Below are 21,468 nucleotides of genomic sequence, written 5' to 3'. Positions count from 1 at the left end.
ACTGAAGCTAACTTGGATATATATTCTTGGATATATATACTTGGATATATATACTTGGATATATATTCTTGGATATATATACTTGGATATATAGTCACTTTGTAAAATGTCAACCAGAGAATATCTCACCGCAAGTTGTTGCCATCTTTTTTTATTTAAACATTTTCTGCTTTAATAGCAATGATTATAAAAACAAACAAACCGGAAATACAAACCAAGTCTGGTTATTTTTTAGGAGAAGATATTACCAAGCCAACAAAAGCATTTTGATAGAACATACAACCATGGATTTAAAGAGGTCAAATATTGGCTGCCATACTGAAAATTGGATTCAAACCTTTATCACAAATTTAAGTGTCAACATTTCTGGGAACAAGCTAATGAAGGCCACAAATGTCGGTGTCATCTTTTGTGAACATCAGTGCCCAGTTCTGGCTTTCATTCATTCAGCCTTTGATCAGGTGAGTTAGTGAGTGAGTTTAGTTTTACGCCATTTTTAGCAATATTTCAGCAACATCACGACAGGGTACACCAGAAATGGACTTCACACATGTGGGGAATCAAACCCTGGTCTTGGTTATGATGAGTGAACGTTTTAACCACTGGGCTACCCCACTGCCCCTTTGGTCAGGTGAGCTAACTGACTGGCAACTTGAACATCAGAATGTATCAACAGAATTGTGAAATTATTTATAAAAGGAGCCTTATCAAAGTTCAAATCTCCTTACATCCCTAAAGGCTATTAAACAGGAATGTTTCAATATAATATTGATGAGACATGAAATATAAATGGAATTAAAACAAGGATTAAAAGTAGTAATTGAGTGCACAAGAGGCATTGACTTCATTGACATTTTACAGTAAAAGTACAATGTGTGAAATGCCAGGATATTGCTAAGAGCTGTCAAAAACACACACACTTTTTACAGAATCCATCAACCCTAAAATGTCCAAATCTGGTGAGCTGTATACATAGCTATATTCACAACCTGACTATGTATAAAATAGGATAACTACACAAAATACTGATGACATCAAACATATTTAGAGTGAGTGAGTGTAGTTTTATGCCTTAATAATATTCCAGCAATATGGCGGCAGTCTGAAAATAATTGAATCTGGACCAGACAATCCAGTGATCCACAGCATGAACATCGATGTACACAATTTGGATACGATAATATGTGTCAACCAAGTCAGCGAGTCTGACCACCCGATCCTGTTAGTTGCCTCTTACGACAAACATGGAGTAGTATATACTACTCATGGGTTACTGAAGATCAGTTCTAACCCAGATGCTCATGGGTTAGATTTTAAATGACAAAATATTGCCCTGCAGCTCACCTGGGTCATCCATGTCTCAACATTAAAATCTGGTCTAACACAGCTAACTGGGATCTTGGCCTACACAGGGTCTATGCATACGATAACTCTTGCATTAGGTAACCTCTCACACAGGGTCTGACAAGCATTTACACACGGTCTAACACAGTGATCTCTTGCAGGGATAACACCCAGGGTCTAATATAGGTACAACACAGGTTAACTTTTGCAAGAATAAAACTCAGGGTCTAACAAAGGTACCACACAGGTTAACGATAGCAAGCATAATACCTTGGGTCAGACACAGGTCTAACAGTGGCTGCAATGGTCTTACCCAGGATCTAACACAGGGTCGATTCCCAACATGGGTACAAAGCGTGAAGCCTTTTCTGGTGTCCCCCGCCATGATGTTGCTGGAATATTGCTAAAAGCGGTGTAAAGCCATACTCACTCACTCTAACACAGGGCCATTCTTGCCCCCGAGTCTAGTACTGGTTAAAGCTTGCAAGGGTCATACCCAGGGTTCAACTAAGGTCTAACACAGGTTAACTCTTGCAGTGGTCTTACCCTGGTCTAACACAGGGTAATGTTTTTAAGGAACACATCCAGGGTCCAACAAATGCCAACACTGGCACATGATTTTCGCACCGAGTCACAGCAAACTAATGTCAACCTTACACAGTTCCGAGTCCTAAGATACAAGTAATCTTGATACAGGTCTGGAATAAATGGCGGCAAACAGTGTCATAAAATCATATCAACCGATGACCTTTCCTTCTTCATCCCCTCTTCTTCTCTCCAAGCGTGTAATAATTATCGGTAATCACCCTCTCAATTATCCCACTGATGCTCTAGGCCATCACGCTGTGCTGCAGGTCTCGAGGGAGCAGAGTAAACAGAAAGTGTTATTACAGGTTTACCTCCACCATGGAGTGGTATCTCCATCATCAGACAACATTCTGTGCGGAACATTCTTTTTTATATTTCAAACTTCTCGGGGTATTCTTGGAAGAACACTATTTTAGCAACATATTTTTTCTGGATGAAGCATATCTAGCAAACATCTAAGGCAAAGTTACTATTTTCTGGAACAAAATATACGACAGCTTTCGATGGGGTTTGTGATATATTTTGTATTGTTAGGAAAGTAATATCAGCAGCTTCAGGAACTGTTTATTTACTATTTTCTGAATTGTAAATTGTAAAGGAGTCAGTTACAAGGCAATATTGATCAACATCTTCAAATCACATTTGTGGTGGTGGGGCAGCCTAGTGGTTAAAGCGTTCGCTCATCACACTGAAGACACGGGTTCGATACCCTACATGGTACAATGTGTGAAGCCCATTTCTGGCGTTCTCTGGGATGATTTTGTTTGAATAATGCTAAAAGTGGCGTAAAACCAAACTCACTCACTCACTCACTCAAATTACATTTTGTCCACATCTGGACATGTGGAACATCACTGTAAACAGAAGTATACAGTTAAGTGTGGTTTAAACAATTTGTTTGCTTTCTTAGTTGTTTAACACAGCACTCAACACTATTCCAGCTATTGGAGGTTGTCTGTCAATCCAGTGACAAACAAGATAAGCATTGATCTACGCAATTGGCTGACTGACTGACTGACTGAGTTTGGTTTTACGCCGCTTTTAGCAATATTCTAGCAACATCACGGCGGGGGAGACCAGAAATGGGCTTCACATATTGCACCCATGTGGGGATTCGAACCCGGGTCTTTGGCGTGACGACTGACTGACTGAGTTTGGTTTTTACGCTGCTTTTAGCAATATTCCAGCAACATCACGGCGGGGGACACCAAAAATGGGCTTCACACATTGTACCCATGTGGGGATTCGAACCCTGGTCTTTGGCGTGACGAGCCAACGCTTTAACCACTAGCCTACCCCACCGCCCCCTACGCAATTGGGATACGATGACATGTGGGTCAACCAAGTCACTGAGCCTAACCACCCGACCCCGTAGTCTCCTCTTATGACAAGCATGGGTTACCGGAGACCGATCTACATGGACCTGGTTATAATGAACTCACTGGGACCTCTAATCTTAATTCATCATAACCATAGCATGTTATAAAAAGTTTGAACAAAATATACAGCAAGTGGCCAGGGTAAATTATCCCAGTATGTTTCAAAGTCCATCGGTTCTTTACAAGTGTGTTTGATACATATGTAGTGTACTGTATCATTGACAAAACTGCCAGCCCCTCCCAAAGTATCAAGGAGTACACCTCCATATCTGTACTGGTGCTAAACAGAACGGAGATGGTGTGCATATCCGCAGTAAGTGTTGCAGTGACTAATATAGCCAGTTTTATAATTTTAAGAACATAGTTTTAGAATACTAGAGTCTTTGTAACCTTGGAAGGAATTCAGTCATATCCTATAAGGACCATTAATCCCAAGGTAAGTGAGTGAGTGAGTTGGGTTTTGTGCCGCTTTTAGAAACATTCCAGCAACATCCCGGCAGGAGACACCAGCAATGGGCTTCATACCTTGTATCCATAATGCATGTGGGGTATCGAACCCGGGTCTTCGGCGTGACAAGCGAAACTGTAAGCACTAGGCTACCCTACCGCCCCTACTAAAACTGACAGTATTATTCATGACAAACAAAGCTCTACCAACTAGACGACCCCACTGCCCCCCAGGGTAAGTAGTACAGCAGGCTGTTGATACAGTGTGTGGGTTGGGTTTAATGCTGGATAGATCAGTATATCATGGCATTTATATTTATGGCATGTTACTTTATTGGAGAACATTGTCATGAGGTTGTGTCATGTAATATTTTGCGCCGAGAAAGTAAACCTATGCTCACGCTATTGACCATTAGTTTGCATGTTCCTGGAAAGATTAATCAAACTGCAGGCAAAGATATGTGACAACTGCCTAATCCTGTCTAAAATGAGTGAGTTGTATACTTAGAAAGATCAAATGCAAGCGCATAATTAGACCTTATGATTGTTACCCAATTGCCCACAGGATTACACCATTAGTTAGTTAGTGAATTGGGATCAACTCTGTGTTGAATAATATTTCAGTTATATTATGACATGTGAGGTTAAGGTAGGGGAAAGCTTAACGTGATGCCGGTCTTACATATTCACAACTTCGGTAAAACTGACGATTATGAAGATGGTACTCACAAACCTAGAAAAATCCAAATTTGAGATTGAAACCCAGACTCAAGGATACCATGCACCATGAACTCTGCACTTGACAACTGAGTAATCTGACTTGCTTATAAAACAAAATAATTACAGTTCACATTGAGAAATAATTACATGGTAGACAAAAGCCAAGCAGTAAAACAAATGACTTTGCTAACCGATGCAGAAAGCAACATCCTATATTCCATTGAAGTCGTGATGAAGATTAGGCAATGGCGGGGATCCTAGAGTACGAGTGACAGACTAATCCCATCGGAGGTGTTGTATTAGCCAATTACAACCCTGTAACCAGAGGCAGCATCACTACATGTGTGTTTACTCTATGTTATACACTGTTTGCTGACATTATAGAAGATTAACACTACAACGTACACGACTAAGAGAGCTATAAAGGCGTTATTGCATGGCTAAATGGTGATAGACACGTGTAGGGTGACCGTGACGTGATCACTCAAGGACCCTGGGCAAGTATTGTTTCATACATCACAGAGCAGCGTTGAGTGAGTGAGTTTAGCTTTATGTCTCTTTTAGCAATATTCCAGCAATATTACGGTAGGGGACACCAGAAATGGGCTTCACAGATTTCATCCATGTGGGGAATTGAACCCGTGTCTTTGGTGACGAACGAATGCTTTAAAGATCACATATACTCTAGGGGGTACAAATACATAAATCACTAATTGGCATCGTTATTAAAACTACTCATTTTGATCTTTAATTAACTTAAATCGACCTTTTTGACAACAGTGCTCAATTCTCACCCGCGAACGAAATTGCAACCAATCAGAGCGGCGCGTCTCTGTGACGTCATATGAGGAATAGCTATGAGGGCCGATGCAGAATTTATGTACATTTCAGGGGGTAAATTATCTTGTTTACAGGTTTGTTTAAACCTGAAATCGTGACAATTGTTGTGAAAAATGAAAGCTATATGTTCTCACAATCTACTGTCATTTAATTTTGTCTCCTGCTTTGCCTAGTTACCGAGTTACAACTTGTTTTCATAGACGATTCTGTCAAAATCGCTTGGTGTCGCTAGGCCTTATTTGTTTGAGCCAGACGCTAGTGATAGCAAAAACGATGATCACCCTCGCCCATCACGGTTATGGTTAATTTTTTCAACCTAAACAGTGCGACATTAAGAAGGGTGGACGCCCATCAGATGCAGTTATTTGAAAATATCCCCGGTAGTTCTTGTCTGATTGTAATAAAGTATCAAAGCAGTGTGGGCTTTTCCAGGTTTTCTAAAGCCTGGATGGTATAATGACTGATCCAAATTGATCCCATTTCTGTGTTTTTTTACCTCGATATTTAATCATGTCATGTAAAAATATGACGTCTATTACGTATGATATTAAAAATTGACATTTGATTTATTTGAATCCGTAAACCAAACAACCCTACTTTGCCATTGCTAGAAGAATCTGAAAATTTACTTAGGTAAATAGGTACATATAGCTTTAGCACACAGCAAATGCCTATATGTATTTCTTATGCAACAATGAAGTTCTGTTTGTATTCTCAAAACAGTTTGGCCCATAAGTTTTCACATGCAATTAAAATTGCACGCAATACAGCAATTAATACTCCCTTGTTGTAACCCGTGTTAGGGGGTATAAACCTACACATGTTATTTGTCATCATTCACTTGATGGTCAGTTAATGATTTTATAACAGGTATAATTAGTGGTAACACCACTTAAATTACCCGACAAAGGTTCCCATTTGGCAATTCTTGTGTCTGGAGTAAATACTCAACATTATAAACATCGATCAAAGGATTAACCGATTACACGCTGATTGATTAATTACTTTTATCTTACACAGCGGATTTGTTAAAAGGTAGTGTTTATGTATGTAGAGTTACTAATCTATACTGAATACACTCTGTCGTGTCTGTGTCTGCGTAAAAACAACGTCCTTCTTTCAAAGGATTAACCGCCAATACATTGATTGATTACTCATTATTGGCTAACTAAATTACTTTTTTTCAAAGAATGGCAGACATTATGCAATTAGTTCCCAGGTGTGCTATCTTGGGTGACCAATGAGACTATACACCAATGTGAAATACCTGAAACGAAAGATCACTTTTTGATAAATTAGACTGTTAAAAGACACATCACTTGGAACAGCTGCAGATGAATGGCATATCACTGGTTTTTGTGGATATTGATGGATACATTCCTCGAAGAAGGTAATAGCCTGACATTGTTCCTATAACTTTAATCTGTTTTAATTTTAATATTTGCATTTTGTTTTTATTCATTTGTCGTAGCATTCAACAGAATCATCGTTTTCGCCGTGAAGTGTAACGAGACAGACAACATACACAAGGGCGTGTGTGCGACTTATGATTCACACTGGCAAACTATAAAATGTCTAGATATTACAGTCCTGTTAAAAATTCACTATAAGTATCAGCAGATAGCCTGCTTTTTATTTAGTTTCAAAATGCATACAAGTATGATGATAAACTAATTAGGACCAAATATAAAGACGTACATTGACTAGTATCTACATACTGGTGAGTGGACGTTAACCACGTGAATGTAGCAAGAAATTTATCGTGCAGTATTGTCACTTTGACCCCCACCTCGCTTCCGTGGAAGAAATCGTTATGTTATAAGTTGTGTCATGCAAAATCCTTTTGGTCATGATTCAAATACATATTTAACTACGAGTAGAAAGTACTTTTGATTTTCTAACTTGATGAAAACAAACCATAATCTCATTCATTCTAACAGACTTTAGCCCGTGACTTTATGATTTTGAAAAATGGCAGCGCCCTGTCGCGAACATCCGCCAGTCTGGGGATAAATGCTATTTTGGTTTGTTTTCACCGAGTTACAAAATCAAAGCTACTTTCTGCTGGTAGTAAAATATGTATTTGATTGATGGCCAATAGGATTTTGCATGACATAGCTTATAACATAACAATTTCTCTCGTGGGAGCGAGGTTGGTGTCGATATAATACTACTTACAGTATTATTGTAACTTCGACCACAACCTCGCTTCCGAGGAAGAAATCGTTATGTTACAAGTTGTGTCATGGAAAATCTTTATGGTCATCAATCATATACATATTTTACTACAACTAGTAAGTAGTTTTGATTCTTTAACTACCGTGAAGCAATCTGAAGACAAGTAAGATATCGTTTCAGGCTTACGCAACGCTCGCTTCGCACTCACAAACATAACCCATTTCGCACGAACAGCGGGGTCCTGTGGAAATCTGTGCATGGTGGCACCATCGCCCGACCCCTAGGAGCAATTGACGACAACGCAACGATTCGGCATGTCTTCGTTGATGTTGAGAAATCATCAAAATGACGAGCTTGCTACACACTTTCTATACAACTAACTGAAAATCCTTCCTCACATGACGTCACTGCAGTACTCTGGCGACAGAGTTACGTAAACTGTCTCGGGTTTCGATGGCGGGCGAGAGTGAAGCAGGCGACGTTTTGGCAACTTTTAATCGCTCGGTATTAATTAACCACAAGTTTTTTAAGAATGAATTTGATGTCCCGCATAAGACTAACCACAAACCTTTCATATGTAATAGTTAAAAGAGTACAAAAAAAAGAAGTTTATTTGTTCTTAACCACTAGGCTACCCAAAAGCAGCATTGAAACTGTAACAATGTAACCTGGAGACTAACGTTTTGTCTCTGAAAAAATATTGTTTTCTCGGCATTTCAAAAAAAAAGCATACGACTTTATGGATAACAACTTTTAGGTGTAGCTTGATAACGGTGTAAGAATCTACACCGAAACGTCACTCTATGTAATAAACAAGAAGTTGCTATCAAGAAGTCATATGCCTTTTATCTGAAAATATACAATTTTGACAGAATATAACTAATGAAATTGAAAAAGATCCCCTGTGAGATGGGAAATTCAGAACCTCAGGACACTGAAACCTGCCCTCTTGTAGCAAACGGGGGGCGGTGGGGTAGCCCAATGGTTAAAGCGTCCGCTCAACATGCTGAAGACCCGGGTTCGATTCCCCACATGGGTACAATGTGTGAAGCCCATTTCTGGTGTCCCCTGCCGTGATATTGCTGGAATATTGCTAAAAGCTGCGTAAAACCATACAGACTCACTCTTGAAGCAAACGGCCGCCTCCGTGGTGTAGTGGTTAGAGCGTCCGCCCGGAGAGCGGAAGGTCGCGGGTTCGATCCCCGACCGCGTCATACCAAAAGACGTTAAAATATGGTACTTGTTGGTCCCTGACTGGCGCTCGGCATTAATGGGTACAAGGACTGGTTGGCTCGGAGTCAGTATACTGTGTCTGAGTGGGGTATTCATGCTTCACTGCGGGCATGGTATCTCAGTGGGCTAGCACTATAAAACCAGCTTCAGTCTGGGCTAGTACAAGCAGCCGCACATACACATACACACGCATGCACGTCGTCATATGAGCGAAATATTCTCAAGTACGACGTAAAACCCAATTTCACCTCACCCCACCTCACCTTGTAGCAAACACAAAAAGGGCTGGATGGAAGGCAAAATGATATTGTTCAGGGGCTGTGAGACAGACATGGCCAGCTGCAGTTTGAGGGTGTGACGTAATGCCATTGTGTAAAGTATTTCAGGTACAGGTCAAGTATCCTGACATGTTGGCTTGATGAGGGAGGAAAGTCTGTCTGGACACACTCAACTCAGACTTCTTCCACTTTTATGAGTGAGTGAGTTAGTAAGTATGGGTTTATGTCAGTTTTAGCAATATTCCTGTGAGCAATATCATGACGGGGGACACCAGAAATGGGCTTTACACATTGTACCCATGTGGGGAATTGAACCCGGGCCTTCAGTGTGATGAGCGAACGCTTTAACCACTAGCAGGGCTCCAGATAAGGGCCGCATCAGCGTATGTACGGATAAAAATTATATCCTATGCACGATACGGTAGCATATAATTTAGAAAACGTAGCAGATACGCACCACAGCAATGGTGTACGGTCTTAGAATCATTTACAGATGTATTTATATGAATTATTATTTTTTTATTTCACTTTTTTTCCGTACAAAGTTATTGTAAAATTATTGTTTTATTGTTTGTTGACCTGTTTACACAAGAGTAGCGATGTTGTGGAGCATATATGAAACGAAACACACCATTACTTATACTCCATTAAATTCCATTCAGTACTCTAAATGTACTCTTTAGGTTTTCCAGTACTCCTGTATTGAAGAAATAAGGAGTACGTACTCCTGATGTTGAAAAATTATCTGGAGCCCTGCACTAGGCTACTCTCACGTCCCCTGCTTTGATTAAACCTATGAGCACGGGTGCAGACAAACCTGAAAACATCATCAAGATGAAGTAGGATTTGAACCCATGTCTATTATAAGAAGCCATGGATATAAGTTTCTGCCATGACTAAGGGACATAACTCTGCAGTGAAAATTTGTCGCCTTAGATGACTTCACCACCAGCGCCCCCTGGTTGCCTGTAGTTAATCAAATCTGGATCAGGTCAGTCAGGGCATAACGCACAACCAATAGTTTCCATACTGTCAGGTCATAAAAAAACAGGGCAGCCAGCTTTTTTAACAGTCAAATAAGAATAGAGATCAAGCAAATGTTGGCAGTGTGTTCCATGATGGCTGTAACAGATACAAGACCTGAACATGGCCACCTCAAGGAAGACACAAAAACGCTGCATTTAGGAGATTTTACTTCAGCATGGGTGCTGTTGAACCCAATTTACAAGCATTTGTTTTTGCATCTATTCCATAAAAAATCTGAGAAATTCCAGAATGTTTTTTGTCAGATATTCAACAAGGCTACATGGGAAACATTGGATCAGTTGCCATTGGAAACCTGGGAGACGTATAGTGATGTACCAGTGCCGTGATGAAGGCTGAAATTATGGGTATTAAGCCGGAATGGAAAGGAATGCTGTACTGCTGGAAACACAATGCTTTCAGTCAATGGTTAATCACTGAGGAATCCCCACCACAGCTGACAAGTTACCCAGACCAGTGCTTTCCCAGCATCAGCCAGTCATGAATGAATACCTACTGACGGAAGTTGTACCATCAGTCATAAAAAACAACATTCCATGACTGCATTCTGTGGTACTTTCCCACCAAATGAGACACCAGAAGTGCATAACATAACAACATCACAGGACTGACTGGCACTGACTGCCTGACACACACCTGTAGGGAGAGAAGGCTCTCACAGAGGAACAGGGATAGCATCCATGGCAAGCCTGGGGTCCATGACAATCACATGACAGAGGTACAGTCATAGGACCCATGACAATCACATGACAGCAGACCAAGTATGGGTCCATAACAATCACATGACAGAGGTACAGTTGTAGGATCCATGACAATCACATGACAGAAGTACAGTCATAGGCTCCATGACAATGCCATGACAGAGGTACAGTCATAGGATCCATGACAATCACATGACAGAGGTACAGTCATAGGATCCATGACAATGCCATGACAGATGTTAGTCATAGGATCCATGGCAATCACATGACAGAGGTACAGTCATAGAATCCATGACAATCACATGACAGAGGTACAGTCGTAGGATCCATGACAATCACATGACAGAGGTACAGTCATAGGATCCATGACAATCACATGACAGATGTTAGTCATAGGATCCATGGCAATCACATGACAGAGGTACAGTCATAGAATCCATGACAATCACATGACAGAGGTACAGTCATAGGATCCATGACAATCACATGACAGAGGTACAGTCATAGGATCCATGGCAATCACATGACAGAGGTACAGTCATAGGATCCATGACAATCACATGACAGAGGTACAGTCATAGAATCCATGACAATCACATGACAGAGGTACAGTCATAGGATCCATGACAATCCATGACAATCACATGACAGAGGTCCAGTCATAGAAACCGTGACAATCACATGACAGAGGTACAGTCATAGGATCCATGACAATCACATGACAGAGGTACAGTCATAGAATCCATGGCAATCACATGACAGAGGTACAGTCGTAGGATCCATGACAATCACATGACAGAGGTCCAGTCATAGAAACCGTGACAATGACATGACAGAGGTACAGTCATAGGATCCATGACAATCACATGACAGAGGTACAGTCATAGGATCCATGACAATCACATGACAGAGGTACAATCATAGGATCCATGACAATGACATTACAGCAGACCAAGACTGGGGTCTATGAGAATTGCATGACAGAGGACCAATCAAAGATTGTGAAAGTGTATCACTTGTAAGATACATGACTGTAGAACACAACATTGTATCACTTGTAAGGTACATAACTGCAGACACAACAATGTATCACTTGTAAGGTACATAACTGCAGACACAACAATGTATCACTTGTAAGGTACATAACTGCAGACACAACAATGTATCACTTGTAAGGTACATAACTGCAGACACAACAATGTATCACTTGTAAGGTACATAACTGCAGACACAACAATGTATCACTTGGAAGGTACATGACTGTAGAAAAATGATAGTGTATCACGTGTAACTGCAGAACACAACAGTATATCACTTGTAGGGTTATTAACAGCCGCCCATTACAGTGTATCACTTGTAGGGTTATTAACAGCCGACCATTACAGTGTATCACTTGTAGGGTAGAGAACGATACTGCAGATCAGACTTACCATTCTGCAGTGACGCAGATCTGGCGGTGCTGCTGCGAAGATCCTGCTTCTCCCAGAACAGATTATCATAATCCTCCTCATCACTTTCATACATGCTTCAGTATTCCCCGAACCGAGTGATCACATCCCTCCTTTGATTCCTCCCAACCCCCCTGCTGGTATCCAGTTTACTGAACCACTACACGCATATGCGTTCCACCCGTGTGCGTGTGCATGCATTTTTTGTTAGGTAACCTTGGCGACGTGCCTATTCTGCTTGCGTAGATTCCCCCGGCAAGGTGTGTGTTTGGGGGGAAGCTTTGTTACAGTAAATACTCTGCCGCTGAGGCACTACCCCTTAAGACATGTATATGTTTGTGTTGTAGATGTGTGTAGCTGTTTAGTTCCTTGAGTGCAGGGTGCTGAAAGAAAGCCGTCATTACAGGGAGCTGATGAGCTGGGGAATCTGTAAGAGATTGGTCCATTGTGGGTTGTGTTGGTTTATGTGGAATAGTATACGTACAGGTTATCAGCGAGTGAGTGACTTGGATAAGCAGATATGAAAAGTGCATATGAGTGAGTGATTGTATTCAACATATAAGCCATATATATCACAGAGTGAGAATGATCTGGGGTGAGTGAGTATGGTTTATGCTGCTTTTAGCAATATTCCAGCAATATCACGGCGGGGGACACCAGAAATGGGTTTAATTCAAACATTGTACCCATGTGGGCATCGAACCCGGATCTTTGTTGTGATGAGACAACACTTTTACCACTAGGCTACCTCACCACCCCAAATGATCTGGAGCGACAGATATGTCTGATATATCAGTGAGAGAGTGAGTGAGTGATTTGACAGATAAGCCATATTCGTTATAGAGTGATCTAAGGCAACAGATGTGACAGATTCATATATCCCAGTGAGTGTCAGAGTGAATGTAAGTGTTTGGCAGATGGGTCGATGAGTGAGGAGTGAGTGAGTGAGTGAGTGAATGAGTGAGTGAGTAAGATTTATCCAATATTGAACGGTATTACAGTCATATCCCAGTGTGTCAGACTTAAAAGAAAAGAGGAACAACCATGGAGTTATCTGTACATCCTCATGATCAACAAATGCTAGGAAAACCAAATAATGAATTCCTTAACTCATGAGTTTAAAAGGGTGGTGGGGTGGCCCAGTGGCTAATGTGAAGACCCAGGTTCAACTCCCTACTTGGGTACAAAGTATGAAGCCCATTTCTGGTGTCCCCACTCTCTTATTGCTGGAATATTGGTAAAAGCAGCATAAAACTAAACTCACTCACTCACTCAGTAATTTGTTTATAGTTGCAACTAGTTCTGACCATCCAATCCCCATTCTAGTTGCCTTCTACCACCAGCATAAAGTACTGGGGACATTTTCACCTGACAGGAATTCCCACCAACAGACAAAAAGTTGAAACATGACTCACGTCAGCTATTTTCAGTATTAACGATCTTGTCAGTCAAACACCAGATAACATTAGCTTCAATTACACATTCCCAACAAGCACTACCGACCCCAAAATAATCCAAGCAATGAAAATGACATTAAGTAGATCTGGTTCACATGAAAATCATATGGCGCTTATGCAAGCAGTGATATTTATACCGTCAGGCCAGGAAAGTGCAAAGTGTTTTCGTGGTATGAGGCATGGCTACAAGTGTCTCTAGCGGCACCAGGAATCGTTTCCGTGGAACGTATGTCAGAGGATGGAACATTTGGCAGCAATCTCTGAACAATACTGGCTTTCCTTCCCAGTGGGTCTACCCCTCACCTGGACATGCTCAGCGGGAGTCATGTTGTCTCTTGGTCTATATTTACCAGGGGTTAAGTTATAATAAGCATTATTCTGATTTCATTTGTCACAGAAATTATCATTGCTTTGATTGGTATTTTCTTGCAAAGTCTGAAATATTGTTAATTTTTACCAAAAAGAATACAAGTTTATTGAATGAATGCATGGGTCAAGTTGTGTGTTTTTAGAAAAAATAAATCTTGTCTGTTGATGAGTGTGTGAGTGAGTGAGTGAGTGAGTTTAATATTCCAGCAATATCACGGCGGGAGACACCAGAAATGGGCTTCACACACTGTACCCATGTGGGGAATCAAACCTGGGTCTTCGGCATGATGAGCAAACCCTTTAACCACTAGGCTACCCCACCGCCCCTGTCTGTTGATGAACTAAATGTAATAACTTATGATCCCCATATCATGTTTGTTGGTTAAAATGTATCTGATTTCGTTGACTACGAGCAATGTCAATCCTGCTGGTCTGGTTGTTTTTACAATATAACCTTTGGAATGCATAACATTTTTTTCACTGAACACATTAATTTGTATTGATGGTATAATTAACTGATTTTTTCTTTAAATTTGGCTTTTCACAGGTTTTGAAGAATTGGTGGATTCCATTTTCAAAATCAAAAACAAGTCTAAACGGTACTTCCAGCAATTCCAGAACATTAAGCAAGATGTCACTGCATACTACCAACCAATGATATTTTTTATTAAAAAGTAAACAATTAAACATTTTTAAATCTCATATGAATTAAACTGATCATTTTATGATAAATACAAATCAACACATCTATGACAAATATTATCTCCTGAATTCATAATTCCTACTTCAAAAACAAAAATGGTTAAATGAGAAGCATTAAAAACTATTTTAATCTCATCGTAATTTTTCCTCTTTCATATGATCTCATCCTGCCTGAGATCGATCTTGATAATCCACAGAGTAAACACTAAGAGGCCTGAGTTCAACACCAGCCAGCTTTAAGTCACAGCTAAGCCACAAAATGCAAGGCTGTCGGAGAATGCGGACACATTAACGCCTACCATGTGTGAAGTGCACATGCAAAAATAAAGGCTTCGTGCTTGAAATAGACTTCAGCGTTTGTTTTTCTGTTCATCAGAACATTGAATAGTCGTGAACATCTGGGAAATATAATGGTTACTATGGCAACATGTGTGAGCATACATTGGTTACTTATGTAGTTAAACTATCAGGTGATGTTTCTGTTGATGAAGATGGATATAGAAAGTCAAGAGATTGAAGAATATCATGTTACTGTGTTCCTCATAATTGAAAGAAGGAAGGCAAAATGATCCAGACAAAAAGATTAAATTGGGCGGTGGGGTAGCCTAGTGGTAAACGCGTTTGCTCATCACGCAGAAGACCTGGGTTCGATTCCCCACATGGGTACAATGTGTAAAGCCCATTTCTGGTTTCCCCTGCCGTGATATTGCTGGAATATTGCTAAAAGCTGTGTAAAACTAAACTCACTCACATTCTCTATTGATGTGGTAATTGTTTGTGGAATTGTAACGTCCTACAGGGAATGTTGAAGCTTAACATGATGACTGATACATGAGATCTTTGAATAATTCACTTAGTTCAAATATTTAAATTTTTAAATTTATTTCTCTGATTCCAATCACCTAATGACAATATTTAAAAAAGGCTACATTTTTTTAAAAGAATCAATATTTCAGGACAACATTATCAAGTCTAAAATTGGAAAATTATTGAATAAATATTTGTTTTTATATCAGCTACTGGCAATATTTCAAGTTTATGACACGACAGGGTAATTGACACTTGAGTGAGTATAATTGTACGCCAGTTTTACCAATATTCCAACAATATCACAGCAGGAACCGACGCTTGAACTAGACACGGCATAATGAGTTCAGGAATAAAACTTGGATCTTTTTCATAATGAGAGAACACTTAATCCACTTGTCTTCTGCACTACACCTGAATGTTTGTTCTAAGGATAATAGCTTTGTCCCTTTGAACAGCTGTCTGCAAGCTCCTCACAGCTATCACCTGTTTCAGAGCTCTTTCAACTATCACTGCCACCAGTCACAACTCCACACTGTGCTAGGCAGCCTACAACAATGCATGGAGTTGAACTTGCAACTAACTGACTGGTATGTTTACAAACAAGCGATGACTGTCACACAATAAACACTCCTCCAGAAGCCAAATTGAATCATTTGTCAGTTTGAATTTCTATTTCATTTTAGCTTTCACGAAATAAATTTAGTGAGAATGGAAGGGTGAAGTTTGCTGCTTTTCTGTAAAGTCTGCAAAATCAAACCAAACTGTATCAACAAACAAAAATTGTACTTTCATCTGGGAAATATATTCAGTAATATAAATTTTCTCAGCTGACTGGCATGGCATTATCAACACAAACACACATATAGAAAGGTTACCTAGTGCTGGTTATTAGAGGTTAATTTTCAAGATTCTTGATGGCAGCGATGATTCCTCATGAGAAATGAGTCAATCAGTGAGTTTAGTTTTACTAGCAATATTCCAGCAATATCACGGCAGGGGACACCAGAAATGCGCTTCACACATAGTGCCCACGTGGAAATTCGAACCAGGATATTCGGCATGACAAGCAATCGCTTTGACCACTAGGCTACTGCATCACCCTTGAGTGAGAAACGAAAGTGTCGTGGTGGGAAAGCGCTTGAGACTTCAGCTCGCTTGATACAAGGAACAGTGGGATGAAAAATTTGAAAATACCATGTAAAGTAATCTTCATTTATTTATTTTTTTCATTTTTGATTGATTATCATCAAATGTTTTTTTCTTCTTCAGATCAATAGAAATGAGAGTGCTTCAGCTCACATGAAGTCATGGACTGCAAATTTCGCAGACACACTTTTATAAATATTTTGATAAATGAGTGTCCTGGGTGTAACATCGCTACTATCAATATTCCATATATGAACAACATGTCAACTGGTTGAAGAAGAAAGTACAAAAAGCAGGTCTCACACATTGTTTTTTTCTTTCAATATTCCAGCAATATCATGGCTGGGGACACCAGAAATGGGCTTCACACATTGTATTCATGTGGGGAATCGAACCTGAGTCTTTGGCAAGACAAGCCAACGCTTTGACCACTAGGCTACACCACCACCCGTCTCATACATTAACCACTTTGGCGGTACCCAAGGACATGGGTATGGTGCAGACAAACCTAAAAACATAATTGGAGCAAATAAGGATTCAAACCCAATCACAGCTAGGCTTCTGATTCCTGAAGGAACTCACTCCTGTCCTGCAACTTTTGGCACCCAAGACCACTGAGCCACTTGTGGGTATTCATGGGCAGAGAAGGTGCAAGCATCCCATCCAAGCACCATATTTTGGTATGCAAGATGCTGTGCTCTGTTAAGAGGTATTTTTATGCCACAGTGCGGTATAATGAATTCCAGGAAAATTCCCTCTGGTCAGCAGATGTCAATATGTCAATGTTAGAATATTTTTTTCATCTTTTCTCTCCTGCAAGTCAATAAAATATTCGGCTCCTAACAAATGAATACACATGGTGATATACTGCTGTGTAAAATTCTCTTGCATCAGCGTCAGAAGGGTAGCCATGTGGTTAAAGCGTTTGCTCGTCACGCAGAAGACCTGGGTTTGATTCCCCACATGGGTACAATGTGTGAAGCCTTTTCTTGTGTCCCTCGCCATGATATTGCTGGAATATTGCTAAAAGTGGCGTAAAACCACACTCACTCACTTGCATCTGCTGTGTACAGTATACGACACAAGAGTTAATATACTGGACGTTGAAACAAATGGTATGCTAGATGCCAAGAGAAGTGGGTGGCATCATCTTTGGTAAGTTTATTTCCATGTTGTTTTGACCCCTGAAGATCCGGGTCAGAATTCAGGTCTTCAGTAACCCATGTTTGTCGTAAGAGGCGACTAACGGGATCGGGTCGTCAGGCGCACTGACTTGGTTGACACATGTCATCGGTACCCAATAGCATAGATTGATGCTCATGCTGTTGATCACTGGATTGTCTGGTCCACTCGATTATTCCACCATATAGCTGGAATATTGCTGAGTGCGGCATAAAATGAAACTCACTCACTCCATGTTGTTTTATGTTGCAGGGAGCAATATTCAAGTTGGATCACGGCAGCCTGAAAATAATGACCTCTGGCCAAACAACGGGGTGGTCAAGCTTTTTAGTGCATGGTCACGTGACTCATAGGGTTCAAGGACACATGTTTATCCTCACCAACAACTCTGACTACAGGGTAAGTGAGTTTCTTTAACAATATAGTTTTATCATGACATGTTAGCTAAGTCCAAAGTGATATTAGATGTGTAACATTGGTAAAACATCCAAGCAAGAGTATAGAGCTGAAGCCGCTAGCAACATGATCAGTGGAATCTGAGATTCAAACCCATGATCATTGGCAGCTTGAGTGTCTCACAGATGCCACTCTCAACAGTGAGTGTGTGAGTGAGTGAATAAGATTTTAGGTTTTCCATCAATATCACAAGAGTGACTGACTGAGTTTTGGTTTTACGCCGCTTTTAGCAATATTTCAGCAACATCACGGCAGGGGACACCAGAAATGGGTTTCACACATTGTACCCATGTGGGGATTCGAACCCGGGTCTTCGGCGTGACGAGTAAACGCTTTAACCACTAGGCTACCCCACCGCCCCCAATATCACAAGAAGAGATATCAGAAATCCATGTGGGGAATAGAACTTGGGTCTTGGGCATGACCTGCTGTTTCTCCACAATGAACTGCAGTACCAACTTATCAAGTTTGAACCCCAAGCCCAAAGTTGATCAACTCGTCAATACGAAGATTGATCTACTTGTCAACACGTTTACCGGATAATGGCAATAAACCATAACATAACAACCACCCATTCCTCATGACAAATTCATGAATGATGTGAATGAAGTTCGTACATGACGGCAAAATCTAAAGTTCAGTTCTAAAACACCCTTCATCGCATCAAGGAAAAAGAATATATTATTCACATAAACATCTATTATTTGGAATCAAGCAGCTTCCAATTGAGGTTCACAGAGAACAAGGCCTGTCATCATCTATCACTGACTCTACAAAACCTGACATTGCCATTTTTGGTAAAAAATGTTTCAACAGCTTGAACATTCCGGACTGCACAGGTGAGAAAATAGCAGTGTTGCACCTACAACAATTAACAAACACAATTGAGACTGAAATATTGGACTGTCGGATGTCAGAAACAGTTTACTGGCCAAATTTAAGGTGGATTGGACACTAGACAATCATAAAATTACTCCTTATGTGTTATTGACACAACAGTTAAGTTTGACACTGGATACTTTACAATTGTTGCCAATAAAATTATCGATCCCTTCGTAATCTATTATTAAAGGGAAGGGATTAATGCTTGAGTGATAGCCATTATCATTTCAACGCATTTATGGATTCTTAAAGAACATTTTCATGAATGAAAAAGAAAAATATGAAGAATACTTTGCAAAATGCATCTGTGTTTAATAAACACAAGTCAAAATGTTTACATAGATGCTTTATTTAAAAAGATTCCAGTATAAGATCAAGATTTCTAAATTTCATTTTGTTATTATATCCATGGGGAAAGTATATACTGGCTGAATTTAATTATTTGTTTTTCATGTCAGGGATTCAACAAGAAGACAAAGTCATCAATATCCCCGTAATGGCAAAATACTCTTCATGATTATGTCTACGAGTTATGATTATGTCAAATATTTAGGTGTGTATATAGAAAAGTGGAAGGAGAGTATTGAAAGGTTTTTAAAGTTTTGCTCCAGAAAGGAGCACTATAACCAATGTCAGTCTATGTCAAACTTGTTGCCATGGAAATGCCAAAAATATTTTATTCAGAAATCCAAAACTACCAAAAGGCACCAGTACACCACCAGATCTATGTATGTGCCAAGTTTGGTGAAGAAACATTGAACGGTTTTAGAGTTCTGCTCCGGAAAAGAGCACTACCACAAATTTCTGTTTTAGTCAAACTTGTTGCCATGGAAATGCCAAAAATATTTTATTCAGAATTCCCAAACTACCAAAAAAGGACTAGTACACCACCAGACCAATCTATGTGTCAAGTTTGGTGAAGAAATAGTGAACGGTTTTAGAGTTCAGCTCCGGAAAAGAGCACTACCACCATTTTCAGGCTAAGTCAAACTTGTTGCCATGGAAAAGCCAAAAACATTTTATTCAGAATTCCAAAACTACCAAAAGGCACCAGTACACCACCAGATCTACCTATGTGCCAAGTTTGGTGAAGAAATAGTGAACGGTTTTAGAGTTCTGCTCCGGAAAAGACAAATGTGCACGGAAAAGAGGACTTGTTGCCATGGACGCCAAAAATGTTTTATTCAGAATTCCAAAACTACCAAAAGGCACCAGTACACCACCAGATCTATCTATGTGCCAAGTTTGGTGAATGAACGGACGGAGTCCATTTTAATACCCCCGCAAAACGCGTTGCAGGGGATAATTATTAATTTGAATACAGAAGGAAGTCTCAGTTGTTTCTGTATTTCTTGTAAAACATCTAAAATGGACATTTGAAACAAGGATAAAACTATTGATGTAACTTCTCCTTTAATAAAGAATTGGTCAAAGAATCTAATGGGTAATGTGGGGTAGCCCAGTTGTGTAAATAAATAGCATACTGTGAAACCTCCTTAGTCCCGACCTTGATAATGTGGAAACCTCTCCTTCAGGACAATTATTGTGCATTAGGTCTACACAAACATAAACATTACTCTGGGCTGCTGATCTGGGAGCATTACCACTGGTTTAATGAGATACGTAAATGCGTTGATGTGTTACATATTATCATGATTGTATTTTGGGCCGGAAGCCTGTTACTGAATAAAATGTCTGTCTGTCTGTTTAATGAGATACAGAAACTCAAGTGTGCAGTGGAACAGGAACTGTCCAGTCAACAGTTGAAGAAAATCTGCTGAGGCCTCAGAAAAATAGTCCAGAGTCAACAGTTGAAGAAAATCTGCCGAGGCCTTAGAGAAATAGTTCTGATGTTAAGGTCACAAAACCTCTCTACATTTCCTACTTTACCGTTCTTTTTACACTCAAAAGTAGCTATATTCTAAAAGATAGCATTAATTTCTTGTGTGGACATCATGACCTTCGACCTACACATGATGCAGTTATTAAATTTTTTTTTGTGACATGACATCAAATTTCAACAACCTGGTGTTTCTCTTAATTTGATCCTTGCATATGAAAGGGTAACAGGTTTCCAAAGATTCATTGATACAAAAGTGAGTTTGGATATTTTTTTGTGTTAACATTTACCATTATTTCAGGATGAAATCAAACATCATTGTGACAACCAACTTTCAAATAATAATTTTTGTAAATTATTGATTCAGATGGATTATCAGGCAATAAAGTACTTTTGCATTACGTCACAATGTATTGACGTCACT

At 39.9% G+C, this 21,468-nt stretch overlaps 1 protein-coding gene across 6 annotated transcripts in view; it reads right to left on the bottom strand.

The window, feature by feature from the left end:
* Nucleotides 1-21,468, bottom strand: part of LOC124261795 (coiled-coil domain-containing protein CG32809-like) — a 250,153-nt gene that overhangs the window by 156,661 nt on the left and 72,024 nt on the right. Inside the window, exon 1 of one of the 6 annotated variants that reach the window (XM_046696158.1) lies at nucleotides 12,183-12,351. The exons of the other annotated variants lie outside the window; for them this stretch is intronic. Coding sequence (XP_046552114.1) covers nucleotides 12,183-12,276 — 94 coding nt within the window. The 5' untranslated portion in view covers nucleotides 12,277-12,351. Of the gene's footprint in view, nucleotides 1-12,182; nucleotides 12,352-21,468 lie in introns of those variants that run through there. 6 annotated transcript variants of the gene reach the window in all.

The sequence above is a fragment of the Haliotis rubra genome, unplaced genomic scaffold, assembly GCF_003918875.1.
Source record: "Haliotis rubra isolate DU_JTF1 unplaced genomic scaffold, ASM391887v1 Scf81, whole genome shotgun sequence".
Taxonomy (NCBI): Eukaryota; Metazoa; Mollusca; class Gastropoda; order Lepetellida; family Haliotidae; genus Haliotis; species Haliotis rubra.
This window is presented reverse-complemented; position numbering and strand designations above follow the sequence as displayed.